General features: G+C 35.7%; 2 protein-coding genes across 2 annotated transcripts; one reads left to right on the top strand and one right to left on the bottom strand.

Annotated features, from left to right (window-relative positions):
- The first annotated feature begins 214 nt into the window (after positions 1 to 214).
- On the top strand, positions 215 to 9,048 carry LOC120332126 (E3 ubiquitin-protein ligase RING2-like). The gene is made up of 8 exons (XM_039399309.2): positions 215 to 423; positions 2,319 to 2,479; positions 3,042 to 3,257; positions 3,838 to 3,944; positions 4,313 to 4,408; positions 5,469 to 5,619; positions 5,843 to 6,005; positions 8,623 to 9,048. The coding sequence occupies exons 1-8, from the start codon at positions 337 to 339 to the stop codon at positions 8,722 to 8,724; spliced, it is 1,083 nt and encodes a 360-aa protein (XP_039255243.2). The 5' UTR covers positions 215 to 336; the 3' UTR covers positions 8,725 to 9,048.
- Positions 8,665 to 27,237, bottom strand: LOC120332118 (uncharacterized). Its single transcript, XM_039399298.2, has 25 exons — positions 27,095 to 27,237; positions 26,271 to 26,408; positions 25,714 to 25,757; positions 25,061 to 25,238; positions 24,578 to 24,722; positions 24,264 to 24,356; positions 23,492 to 23,553; positions 22,617 to 22,915; positions 21,622 to 21,764; positions 20,942 to 21,067; positions 19,924 to 20,660; positions 19,241 to 19,382; positions 18,272 to 18,384; positions 17,258 to 17,381; positions 16,750 to 17,085; positions 16,134 to 16,228; positions 15,654 to 15,748; positions 14,442 to 14,583; positions 13,568 to 13,689; positions 13,026 to 13,216; positions 12,224 to 12,411; positions 11,107 to 11,275; positions 10,090 to 10,190; positions 9,888 to 10,022; positions 8,665 to 9,034 (listed from the first exon to the last, which is right to left on the bottom strand). Exons 1-25 carry the CDS (start codon positions 27,167 to 27,169, stop codon positions 8,882 to 8,884), a joined length of 4,146 nt encoding a protein of 1,381 aa, XP_039255232.2. The 5' UTR covers positions 27,170 to 27,237; the 3' UTR covers positions 8,665 to 8,881.
- Positions 27,238 to 27,866: the final 629 nt, after the last annotated feature.

Raw genomic sequence — 27,866 nt, 5'->3', positions numbered from 1 at the left:
AAACAATATAAAACTTGTCTAAATATAATGTAAGGTTAGTGAGATATGAGGTTTCGAAGTTGCATAACTCACACGCGATACCTGTAGTAAGATAACTATCGCGCGATTCGATGGACACAGAATGGCGTCCGATATGCATCTTCGCACAAGGTGTCTCCACTTGGTTTCTAGTCACTTTGGTCCAACGGAAGGTGTCGCCCTATTTCCATACTTCATTGCATTTTCAGGCGCGTTTTGTTTCGTGGATTTCAGTGGTTTGTTTATTGATTTGATATCGGTGTATGTTGCAGTTCAGCTTTTCAAATCATATTCAGGTCGTCATATATCGCTGCTAAGATGTCGCAGACAAATCCTGCAAGTGCCCTACAATCAGCAACAAAAACATGGGATCTAACTCCTTACGAACTTCAACGAACTCCACAGGTAGGCTATGAATGACACGCCGGTATTTAGGTTTTCATATTCCAGTATTCACTCGTCAGCTCGTGGGAAATAATGTAAAGGTATCAAATATATGGACCTGATGACTACCAAAGCCAGAGTCGAAATATTAACTAGTCTATTTGGACTAGTCCGAGTTTTAATTTCAGACTTTCAATTGTGATACTCCTGTACTCGGAGTCCAGGAGTCGTAATATTGACAGAAACTCGAAAAAGCATTAAGATTAGGGCCGGGAATGGTTAACCGATTTCATATGGTTAACGGTTATGATTTATTTTAACCGTTAACTGACATCTCAGGTACAAATCATCTTTATACCGTACAATTTCGTCAAATATTATTACGTCATCGCAAATTTATCTTTTGCGACGTTTAATTCAAAAAAATATTACTAACTGTGTGGGTAAGGAATCAATAAAAGTGAAAAATAATGGAAGCACCAAGATTGCTGATAATGAAAATTTACCATGATGAATTCAGAATCAGTTTTCGGTCGATTTCGAAATATATTGTTCACGTTTTCATTGCAAAATCGATTATTCAATGTCATACAACAAGTGTGCAGTTAATGCCGTTTTTCTTTATGATATATATCTCGAAGTAGAATTTGCATATAGAACACTCAAAATTTGTCACATAAATGACGTTTAAGAACGGATCGGGTTTTCTAAAATATTTCCACATGCCCGAACCACGCTGCCTATCTTTTGCAGCAGAGGAATCATAAAACTATCTCTATTCGTTAATAATTTTGAGCGATACCGGGATAAGAACACGCTAAATTGCTTTATAACCATTATGATGTAACAAGCTGAAATTATAATTATTACGTCAAACGTCACGCGGCGGTTAACCGGTTAACTTTATCCGGTTAACAGTCAAAGTGTTTTACCCTAAAATTCCCAGCCCTAATTAAGATGCAAACTAAATTAAGGAATTATTAACCTTAAATGAAAGAATGCTCGATTACGCCAGAGTCCCATTAGAATTTGGTCCAGGCCAAAATTTCTTTCAACCTATAGTCCGAGTGGACAGTTCGTTCAATTATTTTCTTTAGAATGACCCACATCTTGGCAGGTATGCTTTGTATGAATACCATGTACAATATATACAGTAATTGGGCGTAGCCACAGAGCCTGTTCAAAATGTAGAGAAAAACATTTATCTGTGGGCTATCATACATAGCAATTTTTCATAGCTTTAAACCAGGGGTTCTCAACCTGGGGTTCGCGAACCCCCAGGGGTTCATGCGAAGATTTCCAGGGGTACTTGGATGACAGTCCATTTTTTGTATGTTGCTGTTTTTTAATATCCTTTATTACTACCATGGGAAAATGCGTATCCATTGAAACTAGATGCCAATGGAGACGTAGATTTCCCCTGATCTTGCGTTGTTGTGATTATGACGCAACAATGTAAAATTCAAGGCTCTGCGTACAAACCATGAAATCTCTAAAGACATCGTGCTGCGAGCATTGGAGAAGTGATTATGCTTATTATAACTTGGTTGGGAGAGATTTTAAGAATTCATTAGTTAGGCAGACAACAAGGGCAATAATATCAACAAGACGATTCAATTTACTTACATATGGTCAATAAATTGTTGTTGCACCAAATTGTTAGTTAATATAACAGTATATCACAACTTTGTTGGGTGTCAGATTACCGGGGGGTTTGCGTTGATTGTTTCGTGACTCGGTGGGGTACATGACAGAAAAAAAGGTTGAGAACCCCTGCTTTAAACCCTCAAACGTCAATTACAAATTTCAGAACATCGTCCTTTAAAAATTCCTAGCTACACCGCTTGATCCAGGCATAACTGATCGCTAATAAGAATTAGTATACATTTATTATATGATAAACAAATTTTTTTTAGGAAGTCATCACAGACAACACAGAGATTGCAGTTTCTCCTCGTAGTCTTCATAATGAACTTATGTGTCCAATATGTCTTGATATGCTTCGTAACACAATGACAACAAAAGAATGTCTTCATCGATTTTGTGCTGAATGCATAACGACAGCATTGAGAAGTGGGTACGTTGCAAGAATGGTGTGCTTACAGTTAATATGTCAATGCATCTTCATTTTATAGTCACAGGATTGTGATTTCTACCACGTTTATTACCTTTTTTTTTTCTGTATAGGCATGGCTCTACTTACATCAAACAATAAGTAAGCAGCGGTTCCCAAACTTTTCGTTTGAGCGGCGCTGAAATATCAGGGAAAAAAACTTACACCGCACTTACATGAAAAAAATGCTGCTTTTAAATAAAACTCATTTTCGTAATTTTTAATTTGTACTTAATGTCCTTTAAAATTGTAAATATGTGAGCCTGGGGAATAAGGGCAAAAGTTTAACTCTTTTTCCTAAGTTTTGCCTGATTTTTCTTTGAAATGCTGAAAAAATAAGTGATGTTCGCTAAACGCGATTCTGAAGATAAATAAACTGCACTTCGTGAAATTGCAGCAAGAAGTATCTGTCTTCATTGTTACGTAGCAATAGAGGCAGACAACGAGTAGTAGCCTACATTGTGCATGCTGGGAGTCTGAGTTTCTGAACTAATAAGTATGCAATACCATTCTACTATTTTCACAGTAACAAAGAATGTCCAACGTGTCGCAAGAAGTTGGTATCACGACGATCACTCAGACCTGACCCAAATTTTGATGCTTTGATATCAAAGATTTATCCATCTCGAGATGAGTATGAGAAACATCAAGAAAGAATGCTACAGAGTCTCACAAAACATCACAATGGTGGAGCTCTGAGTGCAAGTGTAGAAGAAGGCTTGAAATCACAAGCAATGAGCAGGTAGGTTTCAGTGGATTTTTATTTTGCGTGCAATCTAGTTATCAGGATCAAAAACCTTAGCCACGGCAGGCTTATGATATTTATGTTGAATAAAAATTGGCTTGCCTTCCGGACTGCAAACTCTTTCCCATCAATGAAATGTTGCGACGCTGTCATTATTTCACAGGTATTATAATGGACTATGATCATCTGAACTTTCTATGTTTACTAACGCATAATTTTCCACTATAGTTCCTCATAGTCTCATTAGTTCTTGGCATTTGAGTGGTCGCCCGTAGACATAGCGCTGGTCAGAGATCAATCTCCTCAATTTTTCAGTGGGTGTGACCTTGCTTTGGCAAATAATGCGCTGATTACTTACAAGTCTAGTGAAATAGATTCCAATGTTTTTTTGAAAATAGAACAAAGATTCCATCATGTATTGACAATATTTTCCTTGGCATCAACATAGACTATTTATTTCTGCATCAAGATTTTGAATATTTTAATACAACATGAATTGACATGGATAAAATTTACTTAGAATTCTAGGTGAGTCCTAGGTGATTGTGATGACAAATATGTACCCTTTCAACTTCAGATTACAGAAAATAAGAAAACAAGACAATTTCTTAGCAGCGAAAGCATGTGAGAATGCCAAGAAAAACATTTCAAAACACTCTACGACTAAAGTAGAAAGTCCAAAAGGTAGGATAGTCAAGACAGCTTTATCATATGGTGCACCATGGCCTCTCGTCCAGCTAACAGTCTGTTCACATGCGCAGACTTGAACATTGTTTTCAGTGAAACATAACATCACTGTAATTAATATAGGGTGCCCTAAAAGTCTTGAAATTTTTTTAAATTACAAAGGAAATTTATCGATACCGTATGTTGTTTTGGCCCTCACAGATGTAATAAATTAAGTAAAATACTCATTTAATAATAAAATTACTGATTAAAAAACAACAAACCTGGTTAAGTTATATTGAGAACTGACTTCATAACAAAATTGAGAAGGAACTTTATGGACACCCTGTATTATTTATAAACCATGATTATCGCTGAATTTTCAGGTGCACCATCCGACTCAATTCACCCGCCGCCAAGCAAGAAATTACATCTCTCGGATAAAACAAATGCATATTCTGATAAACCAGCTGCTGGAAATGGTAAACAAAGGATATATATTTAACTTTTTTAGGAAAATAACTGCTTGGAAAGAATGTCAATAATAGGTTCCCTCTTAGAACTACTAGCTCTCAATTTTTTACTATATATTCCCCCTCACTATGCACAAAAACTCGATATTTGTTCAATCAAGGATCCTTAGCTGGCCTAGAGTATGTACAACTTTCACCTTTTGATATTTTTGCACATTTATAATGGTTTACAACATTAGTGAAACTACGCCATATACTAGGTAAATTATATTTCTATATCTCTTCTCCCTAAGCAACATAATTCATCTCTGCAGAGGAACTGCTAACGCATTCTGTATAATGGTAATCAATATTTGTCACAGTTTGCTGATCAAATGTCTTAATGCGAACTAACCAAAAGAATAAATGCATTACAATCAAGTAATTGAACAAGTCAAAGCTAATTTACGTCGAAGTGTAGTAGTAATGGTCAATGGCATCTAGTAGCCGCAGCGCAGCTGTCTCCCTAGGAACTAGGGTCCGCGAAGCAAATCTGTAATATGGCTAATAGCATGATAATATAAAAATTAAGTGCTTAAATTTGCAAATACACATTTGTCGCCTTCTGCTGCGTAGCAATCACCGCTAGAGAAACTGACTCCTCACTTTCTGTTTCGATCACACTGTCCCATTGGGATGTCACAGAGAGAGTGTAATTCATGTCACCACGAATTTACTATCTGCAGCGCTGTCCTTGTGCGCGTTTACCAAATATCGAAACGGACTGGATGTCACACATGTCATTAGAGTTGCGGCCTATATTCCTTTTGCTCGCATCACTATACGGCACATTGATTTTTTATTGTGATCTGTCAATGTTTTGTTTTAGTGCACAAGGCCGGGAATCATTAAAAAAATAGCGGTCCGTCATGGAATTTTATTCAAAAAGTTCGGGAACCACTGGACTAGATATTTATATCTCTAGAAAATCTGTGTCTTAAATCCAATGAAAGGGGCAGTGTTTTCACTTTACTTTAATCATCTCATTATATCCAGGCTTATTATCATTCAATTACTGGTAATTTCTTAGAGAATGAGATACCTACTACAAGCAACAATACTCCAAATGTTGATGACACAACGACAACAGATTCAGATGATTCTGTAGATTTATCTTCTGTAGAATTAATACTCAAACCTCATCCCGATCAGAAAGGTTCTGAAGCTGAAAATCTTGTCAGGTGAAAACAGGATACTAATAAAAATATGGTACACACAGTAATATTCTAACATTACAAATCGGGACTGCATAGTTTTGTCTTCGAAATTCCCGAGTTGTATTAGCAGACTTTCATTTGGTGATAAAAGCTGGAATCAAATTTTTTCACAACCTGTAGTCTAAACTTTACCCAATTTTCTCAGCCTACATACATCTTTGATCATTTTTTTATCCCTCTACCGCAGGTATATAAAAACGTCAGTTCATGCCACTGTAAATCATATGGCGGAGTTTATCAAAGTCAGGATAAACTTGGAATGCAGGCAAGGTGATGAAGAATCCTTGCAAGATCCCACAAAAACTAACTACGAATATGAAATTTTCGTCCATACAGAAAATACATACGAGGTAAGCTACATGCCACTGCTCTAAATATATTTAATTGAATGTATAGGGCAGTGGTTCCCAAAATGTATGAACACAAAAGACCTTTTCCAAAAAAAAAACATAGTTTTATTCTTCAAAAGAAAATAAATCTAAATCCTGTCTAAATTTCAGGGAAACATGGTAAGAAGTGCTGTACTCAGGGTTGTCCAAAACGAATCGAATATTCGAATGTAGTCGAATATCAAAGTATTCGAATACCTTTTCGGCTGATTTTCGAATAAGGATAGGATAGGATTTACATATTTATCCCGGGGGAGAGGAAAGCCGATAATACGGCTTATCCATATGGCGAACCACGGCCTCTCGTCCGGTTACCATTCCAAGTCGGGTATGGGATTAGTTTTACTGTATTGTTTGTTTTCGGAAGCATGGACTTGGTGGTGGAGGAAGCCGTAACCGACCAGCGGTTACGTGAACCACCCAACGACGGCGAGGAGTCCAGCAATCCTCTCGCACATAACCATCCCTGCATGGGATTCGAACCTGCGAACCCACGCGGAGTAATTAGAGGTGCGGTGGCGAGCGTATTCCTAACGCTTAGCCCGTTGAGCCACACCGCCGCGCGAATAGTAGCCACTTTTCGCCGTAAACGTGGTGTTTCGTTTTACGGGAATATTCAAACGACTTTTTACGCTGTCTCACGTATTGTAATGACGATGAAATAGAATCGGCATTTTGATTGTTTATATCCTGTGCGACCGTACGTCGCATAGTGTTGCGACATATTTGCACGTTTGCGCGGGTGGACATTGCCGGCATTCGTCTACGAGGCTTTTAATTTACAAATTCATTTCCATTACGTCAAAAATTCGTCTAATGAGTCGCTTTTCTAGGCGGTGTGGGGGCGTCTAATTGAGAAAGTATGTTTATTTTATTTCGATGTGGCCTGCTTATTATTCGCATGAGTCTTCTCAAACATGATTTGTGTAACCTTATATTTGGGTCTTAGGGTCTGCCAATCATGATATTTAATCGCAGGCCGGTTATCGTTACTTTAAAGAGAAACACGGCCACCGAGATAAAGTGATTTGTGACCCTTTCGTTTTGCCGATCCAGCAGAACACGACAGGGACAGGAAAACACAGCTGTGAAATAACCCGTGGACGTACAGTGTAGTACTTATCACATTTCAAAATTATTTCAACATTCGGGTTAATAAGTTGTCCAAAATGATTGCCGCTTTACAACTTAAATTTACCGCTCAATTGTTGAATATAGTTAAATGATCTGGTTCTAAACATATAAAATTATTAGCGCATATTAGCATAACTGGACAACAGGGACACAATTTTTTTTACCCGTCTTATTGGAGGCCTATATGGAAAAACCTCTTTTTTGAGTGCTAAAAATAGACATCGTCCTATTTGCCATGTGGACTTATTAGCCGGGAAATACGGTATTTATAGCCGTAATTGTTACGTATCCAATAAATTGTCACAAGTTGGAAAAACAAGTCGATTTATTAGAAAATAATATCTGGCAAATAATTTTGATAACGGTAGTTAAAAGTATCGATCCTTTTTGTTGCGCAAAATAATCCAATCCATGACTGGTAACAGCATTTATTAAAATGTCATGCTGTATTAATTTAATTCTGTTCAACGTAACTCATGGTTGTATCGACAATCTGTGGACATAAAATGTGTGGTGAACTGACTGATATTATTAAATATTGATTCCTATTTTCATATTGATAAAATAATGAAAGTATTAATACCAAATACCACGGGTATTTGTGGACATGAAATATGTAGTAAACTGCCCAATTATAATTAATTTCTGATTCGTATTTACAAAATAATAAAACTATTTCTAAAATGCAACGGCGATCTGTGGCCTTAAAATGTGTGGTAAACTGCCCGATTTACCAACATTTGAGTTATGATAATAGAATTAAATTAACACGGTAAGGCATTTCAAATAGAGGTATCGGTCATGGATTCGAATATTTTGCGCAGCACAAAATCATTCTAGTAAAAAGTCCATACTTTTAAATACAAACCAATGGCAACCATTATCCAAATTAGTTCCCAAAATGCGGGATAAAGTATAAATTATTTTCTGACGTTTGACGAAAATAAGAATCAAAAACTAATTATATTCGGCACAATATCATGGTAATCTGCGGACATAAAGTGTGTGGCAAACTCGCGATTAATATTAATTTTTGATTCCTATTTTCGTATTTACAAAATACAACGGCGATCTGTGAACTTAGAATGTGTGATAAACTACCCGATTAATCTGTACTGTGTACAAAACTTCTGTGCTGTGCGTAAAAAAAGCCTCGTGGTCATTCTTTGTGTAGCAAATTTTAGTTCCTTTGAGAAGATCGTAAAAAGAAAATTTTCACAGATTAGAATTTAAATTCAATCTTATTTTGAAGATTTATGTAGTCGCCACCGATTCTAATAACGAGTATAATTAGTCAAAAGCTTTCTTCTACATCTTTCCACCATAGTTTGAGAACTGATTCTCATTTCTGAAAACTGAACTTGCACCTTACCCCGTCTATTTATTATGACGGGCATGAGCACTTTTGCCCCCAGTCTAATCACAAAGAATTTGTTTATTTCAGCCACTGCTTCCTGACATGGATCTTGAGAGAGTGCAAGGATTATATTGGAAAGAAAACAACCCTCTGGAAATATTTTATTTGAGAAAGGAAATAAGGCAGTGATGCAAAAAAATAATAAATGAAATTTTAAACTCTTGATCTGAAGAAGTTCATCTCTTCAGCAATGAAAAAGGCACCTTCGAGAAGTGAAAGAAAGTAAAGCACGATATTTACATCAAAAACTTGTCATGGATCATTATATTTTTGAAGCAGCACCATGTTACAACTGGTACAGTGATTCATTAACTTCCTGTTTTAATACTCCACTGAGTATTATTTCAGCATTGTGTACTTGAATGCCTTCTCTCTTCCATTTTATTACTTGATTTTTGTCCGCCGGACATGATACCAGCAATAAACGGTTGTTTGGCGGCTGTATGAATGAAATTGAAGTAAATGATTGTGTGGACAGATAGTGTCAAAACACGAAATAAAACTTAGTGCAGATCCCAGAGCAAATGAAGCTTATCTTCGGGGAAACCCGGAACGTATTAGAGGTAACTGATTTGTATTTATATAAACAACTAAATTATGTCGGCATTTAAGTTTCTTTTATGTACATTACACAAAACAAACGAATAAATTCTATTACATAACAAGCTAAGTGTATATTAGCCCTGTCCTGCTTAAAATTTTGGCCCGCGGTCAGTCAACTTTGGGAACCCCTGATTTAAAGCCTCTCATCCATTTGCATCAAGTAGTGTAAAGGGGGCTGAAACCTATGGGCAAGGGGCTATTTCCACTTGGCTAACACATACAGTCCCCGGCTCGTAATCGGAATAAAATTAGTGCCTAATGCCTAACCCCTAACCTGCCCAAATACAACCTACAACACAGAGAGCCCTTTAAATTACAAGCAGAAAATGATTCAAATATGGGGTATGAATCAGAAGAGATGTCGGTCATATTGGTGTTTTGTTGAAGAAATTTATTCAGTTTCCAATTCACTCAACAGTGTCAGACGCTAATGTGGAACTCTTTGATCAGAACATTATGGCAATATCAAGCGAGCATTCAGTACATTAGTTTTTTTAATCTAATTCAAAAGTTTAGGCAATATTTTTCTATGGTGCTTTTATATGCCATTCACCCCCAACAATGCTCAAAACGAGGAGCTATATTTTATCATTCTTATTGTCTCCACAATTCATTACACTATGAAGCCCAACCTTTAAAAATTTGGTCTTCGTACTCGCATATAACAAAAGACGGCACTAAAACAATACCTTCCTGTCTTTTACTCTCTTAATAGTTTGAATTGTTGGAACTTTTTCGACGACTTTTCCTCCAGCACACTCTATGATCTCCGTCAGAATTTTCCGGTCTGGTGCAACATTATCAGTGATGCAGAACACGTATCCCTGTACAAATATACGATCATACTTTTAAAATCTGTTATCAGCTATATGTTTTCACAATATAAGATACCTTAAATAAAGGATTCTTTCTTGCTCTACTGATGGATTCTTTGAGTGAGAATTCAAATTTTTCTTCAGCTGCTTTATCATGGAGTAGATATTTGTCTTCATCTGAAAGTAGGTTTCAATCTGGAAATTATTTGTGGCATAGACAACAGTCATGAGCACACTACATAGTACATACACATATCTAGGTTGACAGGATTTTGGTTTAGAGCTGTATATTGTTCGTAGAGTAGATATGATTCACAACAACTGACCGTAATAGTCAGAGATGGATTTGGTTTTTAGCACCACAAAATCTCATCTTAAATTGGATCCTCGGGATCGTTTTTGTAAGGCTTGGAAGCCCAGAGCTAATAGAAATTTTAGTGGCTTCATTTAACTATCTATAATTTACTCTAATACTATATTCTACTCTTTTTCAGCTTTTTTAAATTCTGTCTCTTCTGCAAAACTGCATTTGAGCTGATGACAAAAATCTCGGTGGCTGTGGAGCTGAAGCCATTGCTCTTTCAAACCCGCTTCCCAGCTATGATTTTTAGATTCTGATATCAAAATGCGAGCTGATTTAGTTGATTTGTTTCCATAGTGTACTACACAACGCAAATGTGTTTCTCTTCAGCCAATGTTAACCCCTCCCTTCAGTGACCAAATCTTACAAAGAGGGTGAATGCGACATTCTGGTGTTATGGAGCCCCTGACGAGGTTGACTATTATTTACAAAGCCCCACCATAAATTTATAAAAATAAAAACAAAAAACACGATGTTACTTACCGATTAATTGTAATGAGTAAATTAAAATTACTTTATTTAATGACTCAGATGCATTTACCGTTGGCAATTTTTTTAACACTGTTATTGCTTTAATAGACAGTTTTTAAGTAAACTTGTTTAGCCCCTGGGGGTCCGAATGGAGCACATTGAGAACCTATCGTCTAGTTCCCTGGAGATTTTCATTTTAGTCCATCTTAGGGCTCATGAGGTTTTGATTGGATCCTCTATTCCTGTTAAAAAATTTCTTACCGAGTAACCAATTACTTTTCGAACTTTCTTCAATCCATTCTGGAGTAACAATATATTGACAGACTGATATTGCGCATAAAAATTTGACTGTTCTTGACACAGATTTAGCAACGAGATGAGTGCTCAGGCTGATTGTTTTTGATACTTGTCCTTGCATGGATTCTAAAGTCTGTACAGAATTCAAGCATGTAAATTGTAATAGCTGATGTCTAAATTTCCACAAAGCATTTGAGAAGTTGTGGAGTTAGTGTTGGCACCAATTATCCAAGTATTGTCGTTACTGCGGAATTGTGGGTGTTTAAATGGGCTGCTTCAACATGCTTTTTGCATAGAAATTGGCCAATACAGATTGCGAAGTTGCTTTGTATTTGTGTTCATTCCAAAATTCCTCGATGAGTTTTCAATTTCAGAAGAAAACAAAACTTGGTAAACACAGATTTGAAATTAGATACCCTAGCTTGAATAATACCAATACGCTGTTCATTCGAGATTGCAAATTGAGATAGAAAATTTGGAAGTCAATTCAAAATCAGATTCAATTTTTGTTAACTGTAAAATATATTGAAGAAAATACATTTTTTGTATTAATCAGATACTACAATGTCAAATACTCTTTCATAATAGTTGTTTTTAGAATTCCTGGATATTATTCGCAAATAGGATTGCAGAAATTTTTTTTTTATGAAAAGTGGAAAGTTTTATAGGAAGAATATAAGACAAGCGGTCGCAGCTAAATTTTCATGACAACCTTTGTATTTTACCTTTCCATATATGTATGTGGCTGATGCCACATTCTAAGTATTTATTGATAATTAACGTTTCATTTTTTCAATAATATGCTCATTCATGCATTTTTCTCTATAAGTCTTATACAAGCAATCACTGATATATAAAGAGCTGCTATTATTAGGAAGGATCAGAATTTTTCCTGTTCGGCCAATCAAAATACCACTGGAATAATAAACAAGGGGCCACGAACCCTAAATAATTGGAAACCACTGCACTAGGCCATTGCGTCGCCCCAGTACAGAAGATTTCAGAAGTTTCAGCGAGGTCACATACATGGCAAATCAAGAAAAATAACTTATTTTAAATACATCCAAAGTATTTTTCTTACTTTTTGCAACTCTGTAACTTGCTTTGCGGGAAGACCAGTAAAACATACTCTTGGTAATGGTTGATACGATCCTTCTAATCTCGATCTTTTCAAAGCTGGAGTAACAGAATCACTCATACTATTTTTTCGTTTCACTCGTGCCCTTTGCATGCAATCTAATGTAACACGAACAGGAACTTTCCACGGATCTAGAAAAGAAGTTATTGAAAGGGAATTGAATTTACAGTTTCAAAGAGTTCCTCGCTAGCTTTATTCATAGTCATGCCCTATGACAGTGGTTCTCAAAACTTTTTTTTCGTGGCGCACCAAGTAAATAAGAAAAATTTGTAGAGGCACACTTGTAAAAAAATAAAGTTAGCTCAAAACAAATTTTCTTCTGCAAATGTTAATGCGATGGTTGTGCCTGTTTGCGAAACCCTTCCCTATGCCCTTGTTAACAAGATTTTCAATTCTTTTTCCCAAAATGGATTTAGTCTCACAAATGGTTGCTCCATGTGAGTATCTCCGCGGCTATCTTGCTCGACCGAAATATTTCTGGTTCGCCAAGCTACCAAATTTTATCACACATACTGAGAAATTATGGGCAGACTCCGAGATCTTCACTTATGATGCAAATATAGTAGGGCAGTGTTTGCTAACTTAGTGCCGCTCTCTCACTTAGAGGGAAAAATGATTGCTATGTGAAAATGATCGTTTCACATTTGTAATCTATTTAATTCTGTGGTCATAAAAGCACTACATGCTGTTTCATATTTGAGCATATCTTTGGGCCGCTTGGTGTCAGGCAAACCATTTCTCTTACCTAAAATCTTTTGCATCTTAGATTCATCGAGACCAAATAAATCGAGTGAATTTTCATCAAAATTTTGATATTTTTCTTGGCCTGGGTCTTTCAATGCTTCTGTATCACCTTGCATAACGTCTCGCAACCAGTGAACATTAACGCATGGAATTCGCCATTCTCTCGCTTTATCATACTTTAAACTCAGTGTGCTGTGGAAAGAACATGGACGATAAATAGAGATAAAATTTAATCAGGGCGCAAAAGCTGGTCTGCAATATTTTTTGGTCTAACTGACAAAACTTCATATTGAAGTCTTGGTTATATCAATCTCTGAACGATGACTTTCTACGAGAGTTCAGAGCTAGAGTTGAGATTTTTTTCAACCAGGAATAGGAGATGAATGAATTTATCACCAGTCATCCAGGACACCACATCCCTACTTGGTATACTTGACAGATGAATGAAAATCACTAACAGAAATAAAAATTCTAGGGAAACATGTATTACTTTCATATTCACAGTTTTCACTTTTGTTTTCCAAGAAATAAACTTATTCTTACCCTTTACATACAAGTACAGTGTTAGATCTGCTTAAAAAGCCAGAAAATTTGCATCCTGAGACGCCAGCCATCATTCTCAACCTTTCTCTTTCTTTTTGATGAAAGCCAGTATAACTCATGTTCTGAAAAAAAGTGTCACTCCCTTTAAATACCCATCACAATGGGGCATTATATACGGTTTCCCAAATTTTCTAGGCCGTGGACACCTATTTGTGAATCTTAGTTTTGGCAGACCCCATTTCATGCCGTTCCAATTTGTGTGCCTAACTAACGAGGAAGGATAATCATTCATTTACAACACTACAACACAAACGACACATTAATGTGATGGATGAGATTACTTTTCATTGGATATTTATCAATTTTGGGAAAATTTGCGACAAGCAAACATGTAGGTCTGCTTCTTCGGCAAGTCTCAACCTGTATTTTGGTATCATATTAGTAAAAGCTGAAAATGCTGCTTGACAGTCACAGATGCAGGTCGTTGCAAATGACAATAAAATTTTAGCAATGGATATTCGACGCATCCCTCAACCAAAAAGATACAATGGCTTTTCCTTGACATCACTAAAGATTAACCAGACCCTTTCATATCGTTGCGGAGCCCTGTTTGGGAAATCCTGCATTATCTGATATGGTTGCGTGCAAAATATTTTCAAAATTGGTGTAAACAATGAGTGTAGAGCTCCCAAAACAGAACCCATAAACTTATTATGGTAATTACTTCTAGAAAAATGATAAAAAATTTATTTACACTTCGACTTCTGTTTGTGTATGATTCTACTCAAAAGTTTCAGCAATCCAAAATTTCTCATTCATTCAAGTCAAATTTTTATATTAGATATTCTGTGACATCTTTTACAATGGCACTTACGTGGTTTATTGCAGGCTTCTGATTCATTGGGTAAGGTGTAGGAACATGTATAGAAAGCCATGGTGGACTTAATTTTCGAATTTGTAAAACGTCATTCAACCAATATACTGTCACACATCTTTTGCCTTCAAGTAATGCATCCCTGTTAATATGAATTTCAGTAAAACATCAGAATTTAAAAGTAAATTTAAATATATGGAATGACCACGGGCCAAATCTGGCCCATTGTGTAATTCAATCTGGCTCGCCTGAAGCTGCCACAACCAAACTTTGATGTTTTATCTAAAAAATAACTAGGGCTTTGGCACTAGGCTCATTGTTTTCCACTTTTGCTTTTGTAACACTGTAAATATTGTTCATGAAATGTAACTTTCTCAACACACTAGGTCTAGGTGGGCAAGATTTTTGGCCCTCGCTCCAAAAACCTTGCCCACTCCTGGTATAGAGCCTAAGAACTCTTATATATATTAGGGCTTACACCGGAGTTTCCAAACTTTTTCGTGGTGGACTATTTCCGAGGTGAAATGAATGGCGATGGACTCAAGATACATCAATTAAATAAGCATTGTTATTGTTAACATTTGTTCATTAGGGCAACAATAATAAATAAAAAAATTTATCGCTTAACACTTGCAACATTTGACAAGAACCTTGTCACTGAACCGTGGAACACAGGCTGTGGATTTGGAAAAAATTTACATCTAAAAACGCTTAGTAACCTTGATTAAATGTATTTTGAGATTATGTAGAAAATTTTGACTCTTGTCACCACTGGAACCCCAGGGAATGCAGAATTGCGACGCAGACTCCACTTGAAATATGCAAACTCTTGAGCTAGCCGGCTTCTTTCAATGGTTTATCACAATCAGGGTCAATAATAGCCAAAAGGCTTCTATTGCGGCAAAGTGAACTTTTAAGTTCGATGTAAATGTCTTCATATGTAAATAATTGTTCCCATTTTGCCATGAATTTGAAAAACTAATCAGGAACTATGAAAAGACTATTGTCACGAAATAATAGAGGTATTGTTCAACTTAAACGGCAGTTGAACAGAAATGCAATTATAATCACTATTGATTCTTTGTAAAATGAAGCTCATTGTAGTCGATGTATCTTCGGACATTTTTGAGTCTGCCACCTTGGGCTTTGGAAACATAGGCTTATACAATGAGCATGTAGCTATAATCAAATGTGCACAACAATACAACTTACTTGAATAAAGATGAAGACTGACTGATACAAAGCAGATGTGTGCAGGTACATGTATTGTATTCATCTTCGACGATTCCACCAAATTTATTGATTACCTAAATATAAATTTATTTTGTTAACATTTTTTTACTCTATTTATTATTCTGTAATTGGGACTTATTTAGGATTATTAACAGGATAAATTTGACCCATATTGGAGAGAGGGGGTTAAGAATTTTGCAAGCTAGAAAGTAAACGACCTGACAGAATCAAATTTATATGACAAAAACCTCAGCGTAAGCAAGCCCTCTTCAATAGATTGGTAAAAATACTCAGTAAAAATTTTTGAATTATTTCATCACCATTAAAATTCTAACTTCGAAGTTTAGGAATACGTCTCTGGCTTCGACTTCAGTTACTGTAGGAGCGGTATGGTGGCTGTCTTCTAGTTTAATCATGTATATTCTGGGACTTAACTAGTAAAACAAATTTTAGAACTACCTTCTTCCAATGATCAATGATCTTTATATCAGGTACAGATTCTTGATACTCGATGATGACGAATACACAACCCAGTAAACAAAGATCTTGCGGAACTGAAAGAAGACACATTATCAACAACAGAGTTGCACAGATCTTCAATTTTTGAAATAGGATAAGAATTTTATATCTAACAAGGAGTCCGGCAATCATCTCACGCATAATTATACCCCACTTGACTCAAATCTGTGAACATGTGCAGGGTACGGCATTCCTAGTGCAAACTGCCAAGCCCAGCAAAAGTTAGGACAAAAATATTATTTAGGAAAAGTTTTTAAAAAAGACTCTAAATACTATTCATGGAATAATCCAATTTTTGTGTCTCAATTTAAGTTTCAGAAAAAAATGAACTGAAATTTGAATTTTAACCTAGTCATCCCTTCCCTCGCACAAATTGCACAGGATGTTCATATTTATAAAGTCTTATTACAATTTCGGCATATTGTCTTCTATGTGTTCTTAGTGGAACATGACGCAATTTGTATTATATTCAGAAATTGGGATCTGGCATCTTTGTATTTGAAAAATTGAAAAAATTATCACCATTATGATTTGAGTTGAATTATTCCGAACTTACCATTTTCTGCTGAATCATGTCCAAAATAACGTCCTTCATACGACTTTGGCATCATTTCGAGTGGGTCAGCAAATGGACCCCTTTGAGGCGGGGGTGGAGTTGGCACAGGGATATGTTGAGGTAGAAAGTGGGTTTCGACTTTAGGGGCAGGCGAGGGAGACAAGACCATTCTGGCTTGGTTCATGATTACTTGACCAGGACTAAACGTATTCTCTGTCGCAGCTAGGGGGCTCACAGTAGCCGTTGGGATTGAGAATTGTTTATTGGTGGAGAAAGAAACAGGGACAGTGGGGTGAGGGGGTGGAGTCATAACATTCATTGGAGTCTGGTAGTAACCTGTTCGCAGAAAGACAAATCATCATTTTTTACACTATGCACTACATTCGAACAAGTGGACAAGAGATATGTATTCTGCATCGCCAACAGTTAAGTCGAACGCTGCTAGCGTGATTGCAAGCTAAGAACTTCCTTAAAATTTACAAATAAATCTACTTGCTCTTATATTTACCCATAGGTGTAGGTCCTCTAATCATTGCAGAAAACTCGTTCCGTCCACCAATGATAGTTTGTGAATTCTGTTTTTTTGATCCTGGTGATGAAGTATTGGAAGATGCAGGACTTTGAGATGGTTTCTAATTCAAAATATTAAACTAAAGATTACGATATGTTAAAGAATCAATCTGACAGCATGACTGTTTGTTTATTCATGTCTCGGACTGCTATCTGTTGATATGTAAGGAACTACTTTTATTTGAAAAAAGACCAGTCTTACAGGTTAAGTTGAAGCCTTGAACCAGGGGTGTTCAACAGTCGGCCTGCGGGCCACAACCAGGCCCGCCGAGCCATTTAGTGTGACCCTTGCCAACAGACTTTCCTCCATCAAGCATAAAATCCTGATCCGACAGTTTATGTTTGAAAAAGCGCTCACATGGGGAAAATACATAATGTATTTTTGCAAATGTTTTTGCGCTAAATTTTTCGCCGTTTACCCTGTGATTTTATCACTGTAAGGCTAAGCGATAGCCGCATTTTCTTCTCTTGCCTTTCCCGCTCAATTTTTTGGTTATATGGCCCGCCGACAAAAAATGTTGCACACCCCTGCTTTAAACACTAAGCCCCTGCGCCACCCAAAGAAATTGATTTGAACAAAATTTAATTGTTTGGTGTTAGACTAGTACTACAGTATTGTTTCCTTTAGGACAATATTCAGATGATCTTCTTGGGTGATACGATTTCAAAGTAAAGCTGTGGGGTCAAGGAAACTTAATAACAGACTCCGAATCTGAACCTGGATACAAATGCGCACTCTAGCTAGAAATGTGAGAAAACCAAATTTTGATAAGAAAAGAATAAGAAAGATTTCTTCAATTGTCTGCTGATACTCTTTTTCCTATAAATTAAGGCATGCCATACGTACGGTAATTGACATAATCAATAAGAGTTCAAATCCAAGGGGTCCATTCAATTTACAACCTCAACACAATTAAGCAAATGCACTATCTTGCCAATAGATTTACTGTACCTTAGGTCGACTCCTCGGTTTTGGTTTAGGTTTTGCATCATTATTTTCATCACCATCTTTAGGTTTGCGAGATTTAGAACGTCTTGATTTTGCACTGCCACTTTGTTGAGTCACTGAAAATGAAAGAAAATGTTATTCTAGTATTTTTAGCAAAACGAAAAAAGACTAATTTCAACTAAAATTTTCAACCTAGCGTATTTTATGGACCATGAGGCACACTATCAATAAATTGCTTAGATTGGGTTCTTATTCACACCTGCATCCGGACTATAAGATAGATGCAAATGTTTTTAAAGCAATATTGGTACTGGTTTGGCGTGTAGGCCATAAAGCACTACCTGACCCATACATTGTGCGCTGAATCGATTTTTGAGAAAAAAAGAAATTAAAGTCAGGGATGGCCAAAAACAAGTATTCCACTATTCCGAATACATTCTGAGAAAATATTTTTGAAAAATAAATATTGAGAAAATAACATAAATCACTATATCATCATGCTGATTATATCTATTTAAAACAACATAAATATAAAGGTAATGTTTTTTCGCTTTGTTTGTCACTAATTTAGATATCATACATTTAGATCCGCTTGTCTGACAGCTCCAAATCTCTAATTTTTGGATAACAATGTTCTAATTATTCCTAAATTGATAAGATATATTGAATTAGAATATTCGATTCCTTTAGGACATCCTATTTAATATGTGTCCTATCGTCTGTAAAATACAGTATACAAAACAGAACCCAGATCATTTGGAACATATTCTAAAAAGAACATAATTTTTGTGCAGAGCATCTTAGATTACTGAAACTTTAGGGTATAATCATACTCGAACCGAAGTTCAAAGGTTAAACAAATTTCCTTCATTCTGTTTATTTGTGGGATACCTAGTAGATTCATTTTGGACATAGCTGTGTTTTACACCAGAGGAACTGGTCAATCAAAGGGGGCAAAACGAGGGAATTTACCTTTTCCATAATCTTGAGGTGTTTGTAGACTAGGGTGGATGAGAGGAGGTTGGAAACCTTGGTTTTGTTGAGCTTGTGCCATCATTAAACCTTGCTGTAATGCAGTTGGTGAAATAACTCCAATGCCAACATTGATTGGTGCCTAGAAAAAATGAATCCAAGATTTTACAATGTTGAAAGACCTGAATAGAAAAGGGGCGTCAGTTCATTTATATATTGAGAATAACTGCTTACTGCTTTCGTTCGGTTGAATTTCTCATTTTGGGAGTAAAATAGTAATTATATGTCTCATATTAAAAACAAGGATTCTATAACACAAACAACTATTCATCTGTTTCAATTGTGTCCAAAAATTATTAGAACAATCTGGTTTTACGGGTCAAGTTGATTCAATGGTTCAATCAGTCAGAGTATCAAGTCGAGTCAGTCAAGGAGCTAAATCTAACTGACGGATAATTCATGCCGAGTCTGATTCATTCCATATATATGGGACGAGACACTTCGAATCTTTTATAAAAGTGGCGACATATTTTAATAATAATTTTGTCACTAAAAAATCACTAAGTTCTTTTGCGATACTCTGCGAGTTGGCAGGTAACCGAGAAACATTAGTGGTTCTACATTCCTGCACTAGTGTATTACACCTCCATTTGCACAACGGTAATAGAACAGAAAAAGCATACATGAGAGGCAGGAGGAGTTGCGTGTTTTTGCTGTGGTTGCTGTAAATTCCCCGGCGATTGTTGTAAAATTTGTTGTTGCTGTTGCATTTGTAATTGTTGTTGGTGAACCATTTGTTGCATCATCATTTGTTGTTGTTGTCGTTGTTGTTGTGGGGTCAAAGGTTGCTGCTGAACTCCGCCAGGAAGCTGTTTGACGGGGGAATGTTGTTGCAACGGCGGACGAGGCGAAACCCCATCTTTATTTGGAAGTTGCTGGTGAATGAACATTCCCTGGGGTTGGGGTGAAATCTGCATTCTCTGGGGTTGGAGCTTACCTGCGTTCATCGGCTGTGATTGCTGGTTTTGCATTTGTATAGACATTGGAATGACGACGCCTTGCGATTGTACGAACTGATGTTGTTGTTGCTGGGGCATTTGGGGACCCGCCATCGACATTTTAATTCCCTGTTGCTGTATTTGCATGTGTTGGGGGTTGAACCCCATCGCCATCATTTGTTGTGGAGATAGCGGGGTTTGAACCTGCATTGGTCGAGTTTGTTGCATGCGCATTACGTTTCCGGCGAAGTTACCGGGAAATCCAGGTCGCATTCCACTTTGATCTCCCATTATATTTTGTTGCCCTTGTTTTTGTGGTGAAGCGGGAGTACCGGGTGGTTTACCTTGTTGTTGCATGTTGGCAAAATGTTGTTGTTGATATATTTGTTGCTGTTGCTGTAAAAAATTGGGCTTAACAGCACCTGAAAAAAATATGAAATTTGCTATGAGAAACAAATGCGATAAAAAATATCTCAAATATCAAAATATATGTAATTTTTATGGACGAAATCAGGTTTATTACGAAACAAGAGAAACAATACTTAAATGTCACCTGTTTTCAGCTTTATTATTGCAAAAGGTTAGGAACAACTGGCTCATTGGTTTAGCTTGTGTAAAATTTTTTTTAAATAACTTAGATCAGATTTAATTTTACTTAATCCAACATGAATTAAGAAGAAAATTCGTAGATAAAATTTCCTACCAGCATTTTGTCCCTGCATTATTCTATGTTGATGAAGCAATTGCATTTGATTTTGCTGTTGTAATAATTGTTGTGACATCATAGACATTGGAGTCACATGACTTGGAGATGGAGGAACAGAAGTTGCTGAAGATATAAAGAATGAAGTCAACTTAAATTAAGAGATCTCAAGATTTACCCAGTTTGATAAATCTTGCGCTACTACATGAAATTGGCTTTGTAATCACATCAAAAGGCATGACATTGTGCCAGTCCAGGGATGGCCAAAATTAAATAATCTACTTATATATGTGTAAATTGTAAAATAAAATTTGAATACGAAATATCGAATATTCTGAATTGTTTTATTATATTTAGTACAGATTTCAAAATTGAGAAAAAAAAAATAAATTCTTGGTAATACTGTGAGACTACAGTCACTCAAAATGATAACTTTTACTGATAAAAGTGAAACTATTTTAAATTATTCCAAATTCAACAATTCAAGGTATCGACTATATTTAATTCCGAATTTAATAAAATATTTGATTGATATATTTGGACGTCCCTGAATGTCATTAAACTGCCTTGTCAGCTTTCTCCACTTAAAATAAAAGTTACCCAAATCCTAACAGAACTAAATTTATTGAACAACAACGACTATCTACATACTCTATAACATTTCCTCTTCCAGAACTTACCAGCTGCACTTGCGTTAGCTTTAGATTTAGTCGAGCTTCTTCGTCTTTTTGGTGCTTTTTTTGGGCTCGGAGAAGGCTGTCTCGGTCCGTTACTAATTTGATTTGGACTTGTAAATCTCTGCTGCATGTTCGGAACTGAAAACCTGATAAAAAAAATTTGTTGAATTATTTCATCAGAAAAAATTTGAGAAATATCGTACAGTATAATAGAAAGTAGTTCTCAGTATTTCAATATTTTCATACATTTTCAGTTACAGGATAAGATTTTCAGATTTATCCTGGCGGAGAGAAAACTAGATGTGACTGCTAGACCATACGTCGAAGTCCATGTCGGGTATGGGATTAGTTAGCAATTCAATAAGCGTAAGAGATGCATGGACTTGATAATAAAGGTGGAAGAATTTATAACCTATCGCTTATTAGTCCAGCAATCTTATTGCAAATGATTCGAACCGGCAAGTTCAAGCAGGGCACACAGTGGTACGCTTACTGCATGTGGTTTACATTAGTGTTTATGGTAAAATCAGTCTAATACATGAGATTTGTCAACTCAAACAGAATTCCTGGTTTAAGAATAAGATAATATTTTTGTTATCAAGTAACTTGATCGACACTCATTTCGGGGCGCTCCAGAAGTGTGCGCACCAACATGGAGGTAACTAATTTTGTTCGCCTACTTAAGCAAGAAAAATCGATATAAAATTATGTCCTAACCCTAACCTGATACACACACTACGGGAGTACCCATTTCAGAGTATAATTTTCTGTATGTAAATACAAACGACCATCAAAAAACAGAATCCAGGTCATTTGTAACATATTCTAGAGAGAACATAATTTTTGTGAAAAGCGTCCTAGATTCCTGAAACTTGGAAGGAACAATTAATACACAAAAAGAAGTTGAGGTTTTATATAAATTTTCATCAATCATCATTATAGTAAAAGTAAATTTTCGAGTTCTTCTTTAAATATGGAAGCATATTACGATGAAGTACCTTGCAGTTCCTCCTGGTGAAATTTGTCTTTGCATTTGAAATGGTTGTTGCATTGTCATTAATTGTGGTTGACCCATGTTCTGCCCGGTCATTATTAGCTGCTGACCAGCAGGCTGTGATATAATAGTTTGTCCAGTTGGATAAAACTTATCCGGAGGTATTGAGACCATGTGTGGTGCAGAGCTGATTAAGTGACCACCACTTGGTCCAGTTTGCATCCCTGGTTGAGACAGCTGAGGTTGGGACTGTGAGAATGATGGTGGGACAACTTGGCTAGGATGTATTATTGCCGAAGTAATCTGAAATAAGATAACTTTTCTAAGAAAATAGGTACCAGATAGGAGGTAGCTTTCACTGCAGTAGTAAAAGCATAGGTTGAATTTACATTGGTAATATTACATTTTGTTTTAATAGTGATATAATCTAGCTTGAATAGCTGCAACGTTTTTATTGAGACCAGAACAGTATTTTTCATTACCTTGAGAGCTGTGAGTCGAAATTCTAGATGATGTTAATAATAATAAAGCTAAATTTCCAACGAAAACTACAAAAGCATTTAGTTAGCTAAACCGTTTCAGTATTTCAATTTAAGATGGCTTGCATACGCCAAATTTTTTTTTATCAATGTTTGGTTTTTAATTATAAAGTTGGAGTGAAAATTTTCTTCACCCTGGGTTTGGCGTCATCAGTCAGGTATAATATTCCTAGATTCCACAACCTCGTAGGAATGAAGCATGTTAAACTGAGTACTATTTCAATAAATTATTTGTAACATAAACCTTGGCACAAAAAAAAAATCAGAAAATAACTACAAATAAAATAATTTAGAAAAATCTTTTTAATGAAAAATAGCATTTGAAAACACTTCAACTTACTTCATTGTTTATACTTGAAATAGATGTTGTTTGAGGAACGTCCGTTTTCACTTGTTCTGATGCTGATAAACAAAAGTGAATATTTATTTCAATCCATGTAGATAATAAATGCAATCCCAATCCGAGAGATGATCACCAATTATTTATTCAATTATTTTAGCTTATTCCACGCCGTATGCTATGAACACAGCACTGTACAAGCGGTTATTGACATGTCAGGAGCTATTTTCAGAAGACCGGCACCCTAGGTGAGCTGGTGGGCATGGGATTTGAACACAAGATGTTTGCTTTAGCCGCTAGTCATGATGGCAAAGTACGGCCCACGGGCCAAATCCGGCCTGATGGATGATTCAATCTGGCCCGCCTGCTGCTGCCACAACCCAAGTAAAACCAAATTTTGATGTTTTAGCTGAAAAATAGCTTAAGGAATTTGTTGAGATTAAATTTAGTTCTAGCACAAAGCTTATAGCTTTTCATTTTTGCTTTTGTAAGACTGTAAATAGCCCATTGTTCTTAAAATGTAACTTTTTACGTAACACTTACATGACCCGTCTAGGTTTGCAAAATTTTTGGCTCGTGGTCCAAGAACCTTGCACACCCCTGCGCTAGGCCATCGTACCCATTTACATATATCATGAATCTTCACCCTAACTTTTGTTAAAAAAAAAAGCCGAGATAGTATAAGAAATTTTGCAATTCAAGCTCTGAATGTGAATATATACTAAAAGCACAGTATTATACGCCGTGATCCAAACACATAAATACAACTAACCTTTCGAAACTGCAAGATTTTGCAAACTTGATGAAATGACATTTGTTTCAGAGTCTTGTGTTTCTGGGATGGAAGTTTCTGTGACTGTAATTTCTAAAATAAAGTAAATAAAATAGTTTTAAATTGATTAGAATTTTTAAATTTGTATTTTCAAGCATTTAGAAGATTGCAAGCTTTGTGAGAAGCAACTATCTGAAAGAATCTTCATTCTTTTCTGGGCGAGATAGTGGGCATGAGATTTGAACCTGAGATGTGTAACCTGAAATACCAACATAGTTAGATTCAACGTTTTATCCACTAGGCCGATCATTTACCTGGTTTTTCTTGAGGTAGAATAACAAGAGACGGATGATATTCTTTCACATCTGAAAGTTTTTTGTCTTTCACTGAGTCTAAAATCCAATCCAAAGTTACAGGTGTGACCACCTCTGGGTGCTTCAAAGCTTCTTCATATTTAGCCTGATTGTTAAATAAAAAGTAGAAATGAAAATTCTTTTTTCAATGACGGGGGAATTTATTTTTTTAAAGGAAATTGCTTCAAGCACGGCCCTGTGCACTCACTCGGAGTCAAAATCCAAATTAGATACATTTAAATTAGAAATATCCTCATGTCACGACTTGAACGAAAAAATATTCCTCCAGACTGGCTATATTTGTACAGGAAATTCTCGATAAAAAAAGGAAGAAAACAATAATTTTATATTTCATTTTAAAATGTTTTGAGCTTCTATATAATACAAGCTTTAATGTGACATATCTTTGACAAACTCCAAATAAGAAAAAATTGCATATCTTACCCCTTTGGGCTGTGAAACAACCAAATGTGTGCATGTTTTATTCAACATCAGTTGACAAGAACCTCCATAAAATGTAACGAGTGCCCACAGCAGATTTATATCCTTTTTATTCAATTGGGATGGGCATATAACTAATCCAGAAAATAGTTGTGAGTTTGAAGGAGTAAACGGTTCCGTTCTGATGTCGTCATAAAGTTAAGAACGATATTTGTTTATAAACAGACAGTGTATATAACGTCTAAATAATGTTTTTAAATCGCAAAGGGAATTTATCAGTACTATATATAGTTTGTTCGTCCCTACATGCGTATTAAAAAAAAGTAAAAAAAAACTCGAATAAACACTGATTCAAATAAAACCAACCTGGTTAGGATATATTGAAAACTGACGTTATAACAAAATTGAAATTGTAATGGGATGTTATTAACACTCATTCACCTCTCCCCCTGAACACAATCATGTAATAGGGCGCTCTTTAAAATAAGCAGACACTGCAAAAAAAAAAAACTAACCACATGAGATGAGTACTTGACACTTTCTCTTTTGGTACATTTATAGGAACCAAGGCGGGATCTATTACTTTAAATAACAACTCTCACTTAATATTCATTTTTCAATTTTTAAATTTAAAATATATTAATTAAAAAGGATACGGCAACAATTTTTGACATTTGAAGCTTAATTCAATCCATTTGGCCTGAAATAAAAATATGTCAGAAAATACAGAAAAAATATAAAACTTAACATCTAAAAGTAAACTGCTTCAATAAATTTTATCTATTTGTTTACAAGGTTGATGAATTCATATCCACAGTGCGAAGGTATCCTACGCGCTACACATGTATAATGCAACTTAGTAGCAGTGAAGGAAATTATACTGCTGTTGGTACAATATAAACAGGATAACCCCCCCAAAACATATTATAGAGACGTCCTAACTTTGTGCAAAACATCCTAGATTACTGTCTTCACCCAAATGAAGCACAATGATTAGAAATGAAAATGATTTAATGCAAGACAAAGGCATAAAATCTAGAAGCTTTTTTCGATTATGACGTCAGGATATAATTAATCACTTTTTGCATTTACATGCTAATCACTACATTTAGTTACATCAAAAATGGTTGTTTTTTAACTTGTTTTTAAGTTGGGGGAAAGATATCAGACAAAATGAGTCAGACACTTTGAAACAAGTGAAACATATAATTACAGTAACAGCAGGAATCTGCCAAACATCCCTTGCTTCCTCCACTTCCAGATTACTGAAGTCAGAAACAATAGCATGGGTTGCAAGACCAGACAAATAACTTTCTTGCTTTGCTTTTCCATCAATGAGTAATTTCTCAAACTGAAAAACAAAAAAAATAATATTATGTCTAAAAGTACACTCGATGGATATAAGGTATTGAAACGGAATTGGTGCGCATATTTCAGGAGGTCCCAGAAATATTATAAAACTATACGCTTGCTTAGATCAGCATCATTCAATGAAATATTGGCTCGGCGATGTAGCGCATCATGTAAGTGATATCAATACACTCGCCACTGCACTTCTGATTACACTGCGTTAGTTCGCAAGTTTGAATGGCATCAGGAGATAGTTATGTGTGATTGCTGGACTCCTCTCTGCCGTAGGGTGGTTCACGTAACCTCTAGTCGATTACAGCTTTCTTCCAATTCAATGCTTCTGAAAACAAGTGACTGATAACTAATTTCATACCCGAAATGGACTTGTAACCCGATGTGAGGCTGTTGTTCGCCATAGGATTAAGCTGCCTTTTCGGGTTTCCTCTGCCCCGGGATAAATATTTAAGTTCTATTTTAACGGGAGAAAAATGCATCAATAAGGTTGTGTAATATTTAATCTGTGAATGTATATTAAATTTTATTTGCAGCAGTGTTTAGAGGTTAGAGCCCAGAGAAATGACCCAACAAATAGTTGACTTCTTAATATACCTGGAATAAATACTGAAAATATAAACCTCATGATAAAAGTTTGAGACATTGCCCAAAACAAGAAAAAACAATTCTAACCTTTTCATCCAATTTTCCAATGATATAAAACCGAACATTTTTAAACAATGCATCTTTCTCCTCTTCATTTGTCATTTTAAATATATGCTTTTATGATGGTATAAATATTTAAAACTATGAAACTACAATGAAATCAGAAAATACATGAAATATAAGGGTTTATCCGAATCAGACATTTGCGGACAATTAATGGTAAGTAAGACGACCAGAAAAAATTAAATCTTGGTGTATAAAAATTTAAAATTTTTGTCAATTTCAAATCTTTATCAAATTTTATTCGCAACCGTAGCTGTGACATCAGAATATCAAATTTTTTTTTTAATTTCAAGCTGACAAAGAATCAGGCTTAGAAAAAATTGTGAATTAGATACTGAAAATTGAGCCGCCAAGTAACATTTATGGTTTAAGAATAATTATTTTCCGCTGTTTGAATAATAGGGGAGAGTGGAGAGGTATGGGCCACCTTGAGGTGTGGGCCATTGCAAGTTCAACAGCTTTAAAATATCCCAATCATCTGTAACTTGGTGTGATTATTGCATAAGTCCCACCAAATAACACATGTTATTTGCAGGTCAGCAGCTTACAAGGTGTCTCAGCTATGAGGTACTAAATGATTTCTTGTAGTAAAAGCTTTTTTTTGAAAAATTAGAATATTTGGGATAGCACAATCAGTTGTGGTTCTTTAATAAAATCTGTCAAAGGCCTAGGAACCTGTGTCTTGGTCCTGTTAAAGACAGTGTTGAATGAAACAGCTCATCTTTTTTTGTAATCA

This window comes from Styela clava, chromosome 13, assembly GCF_964204865.1.
Source record: "Styela clava chromosome 13, kaStyClav1.hap1.2, whole genome shotgun sequence".
In the NCBI taxonomy this organism is placed as follows: Eukaryota; Metazoa; Chordata; class Ascidiacea; order Stolidobranchia; family Styelidae; genus Styela; species Styela clava.
This window is presented reverse-complemented; position numbering and strand designations above follow the sequence as displayed.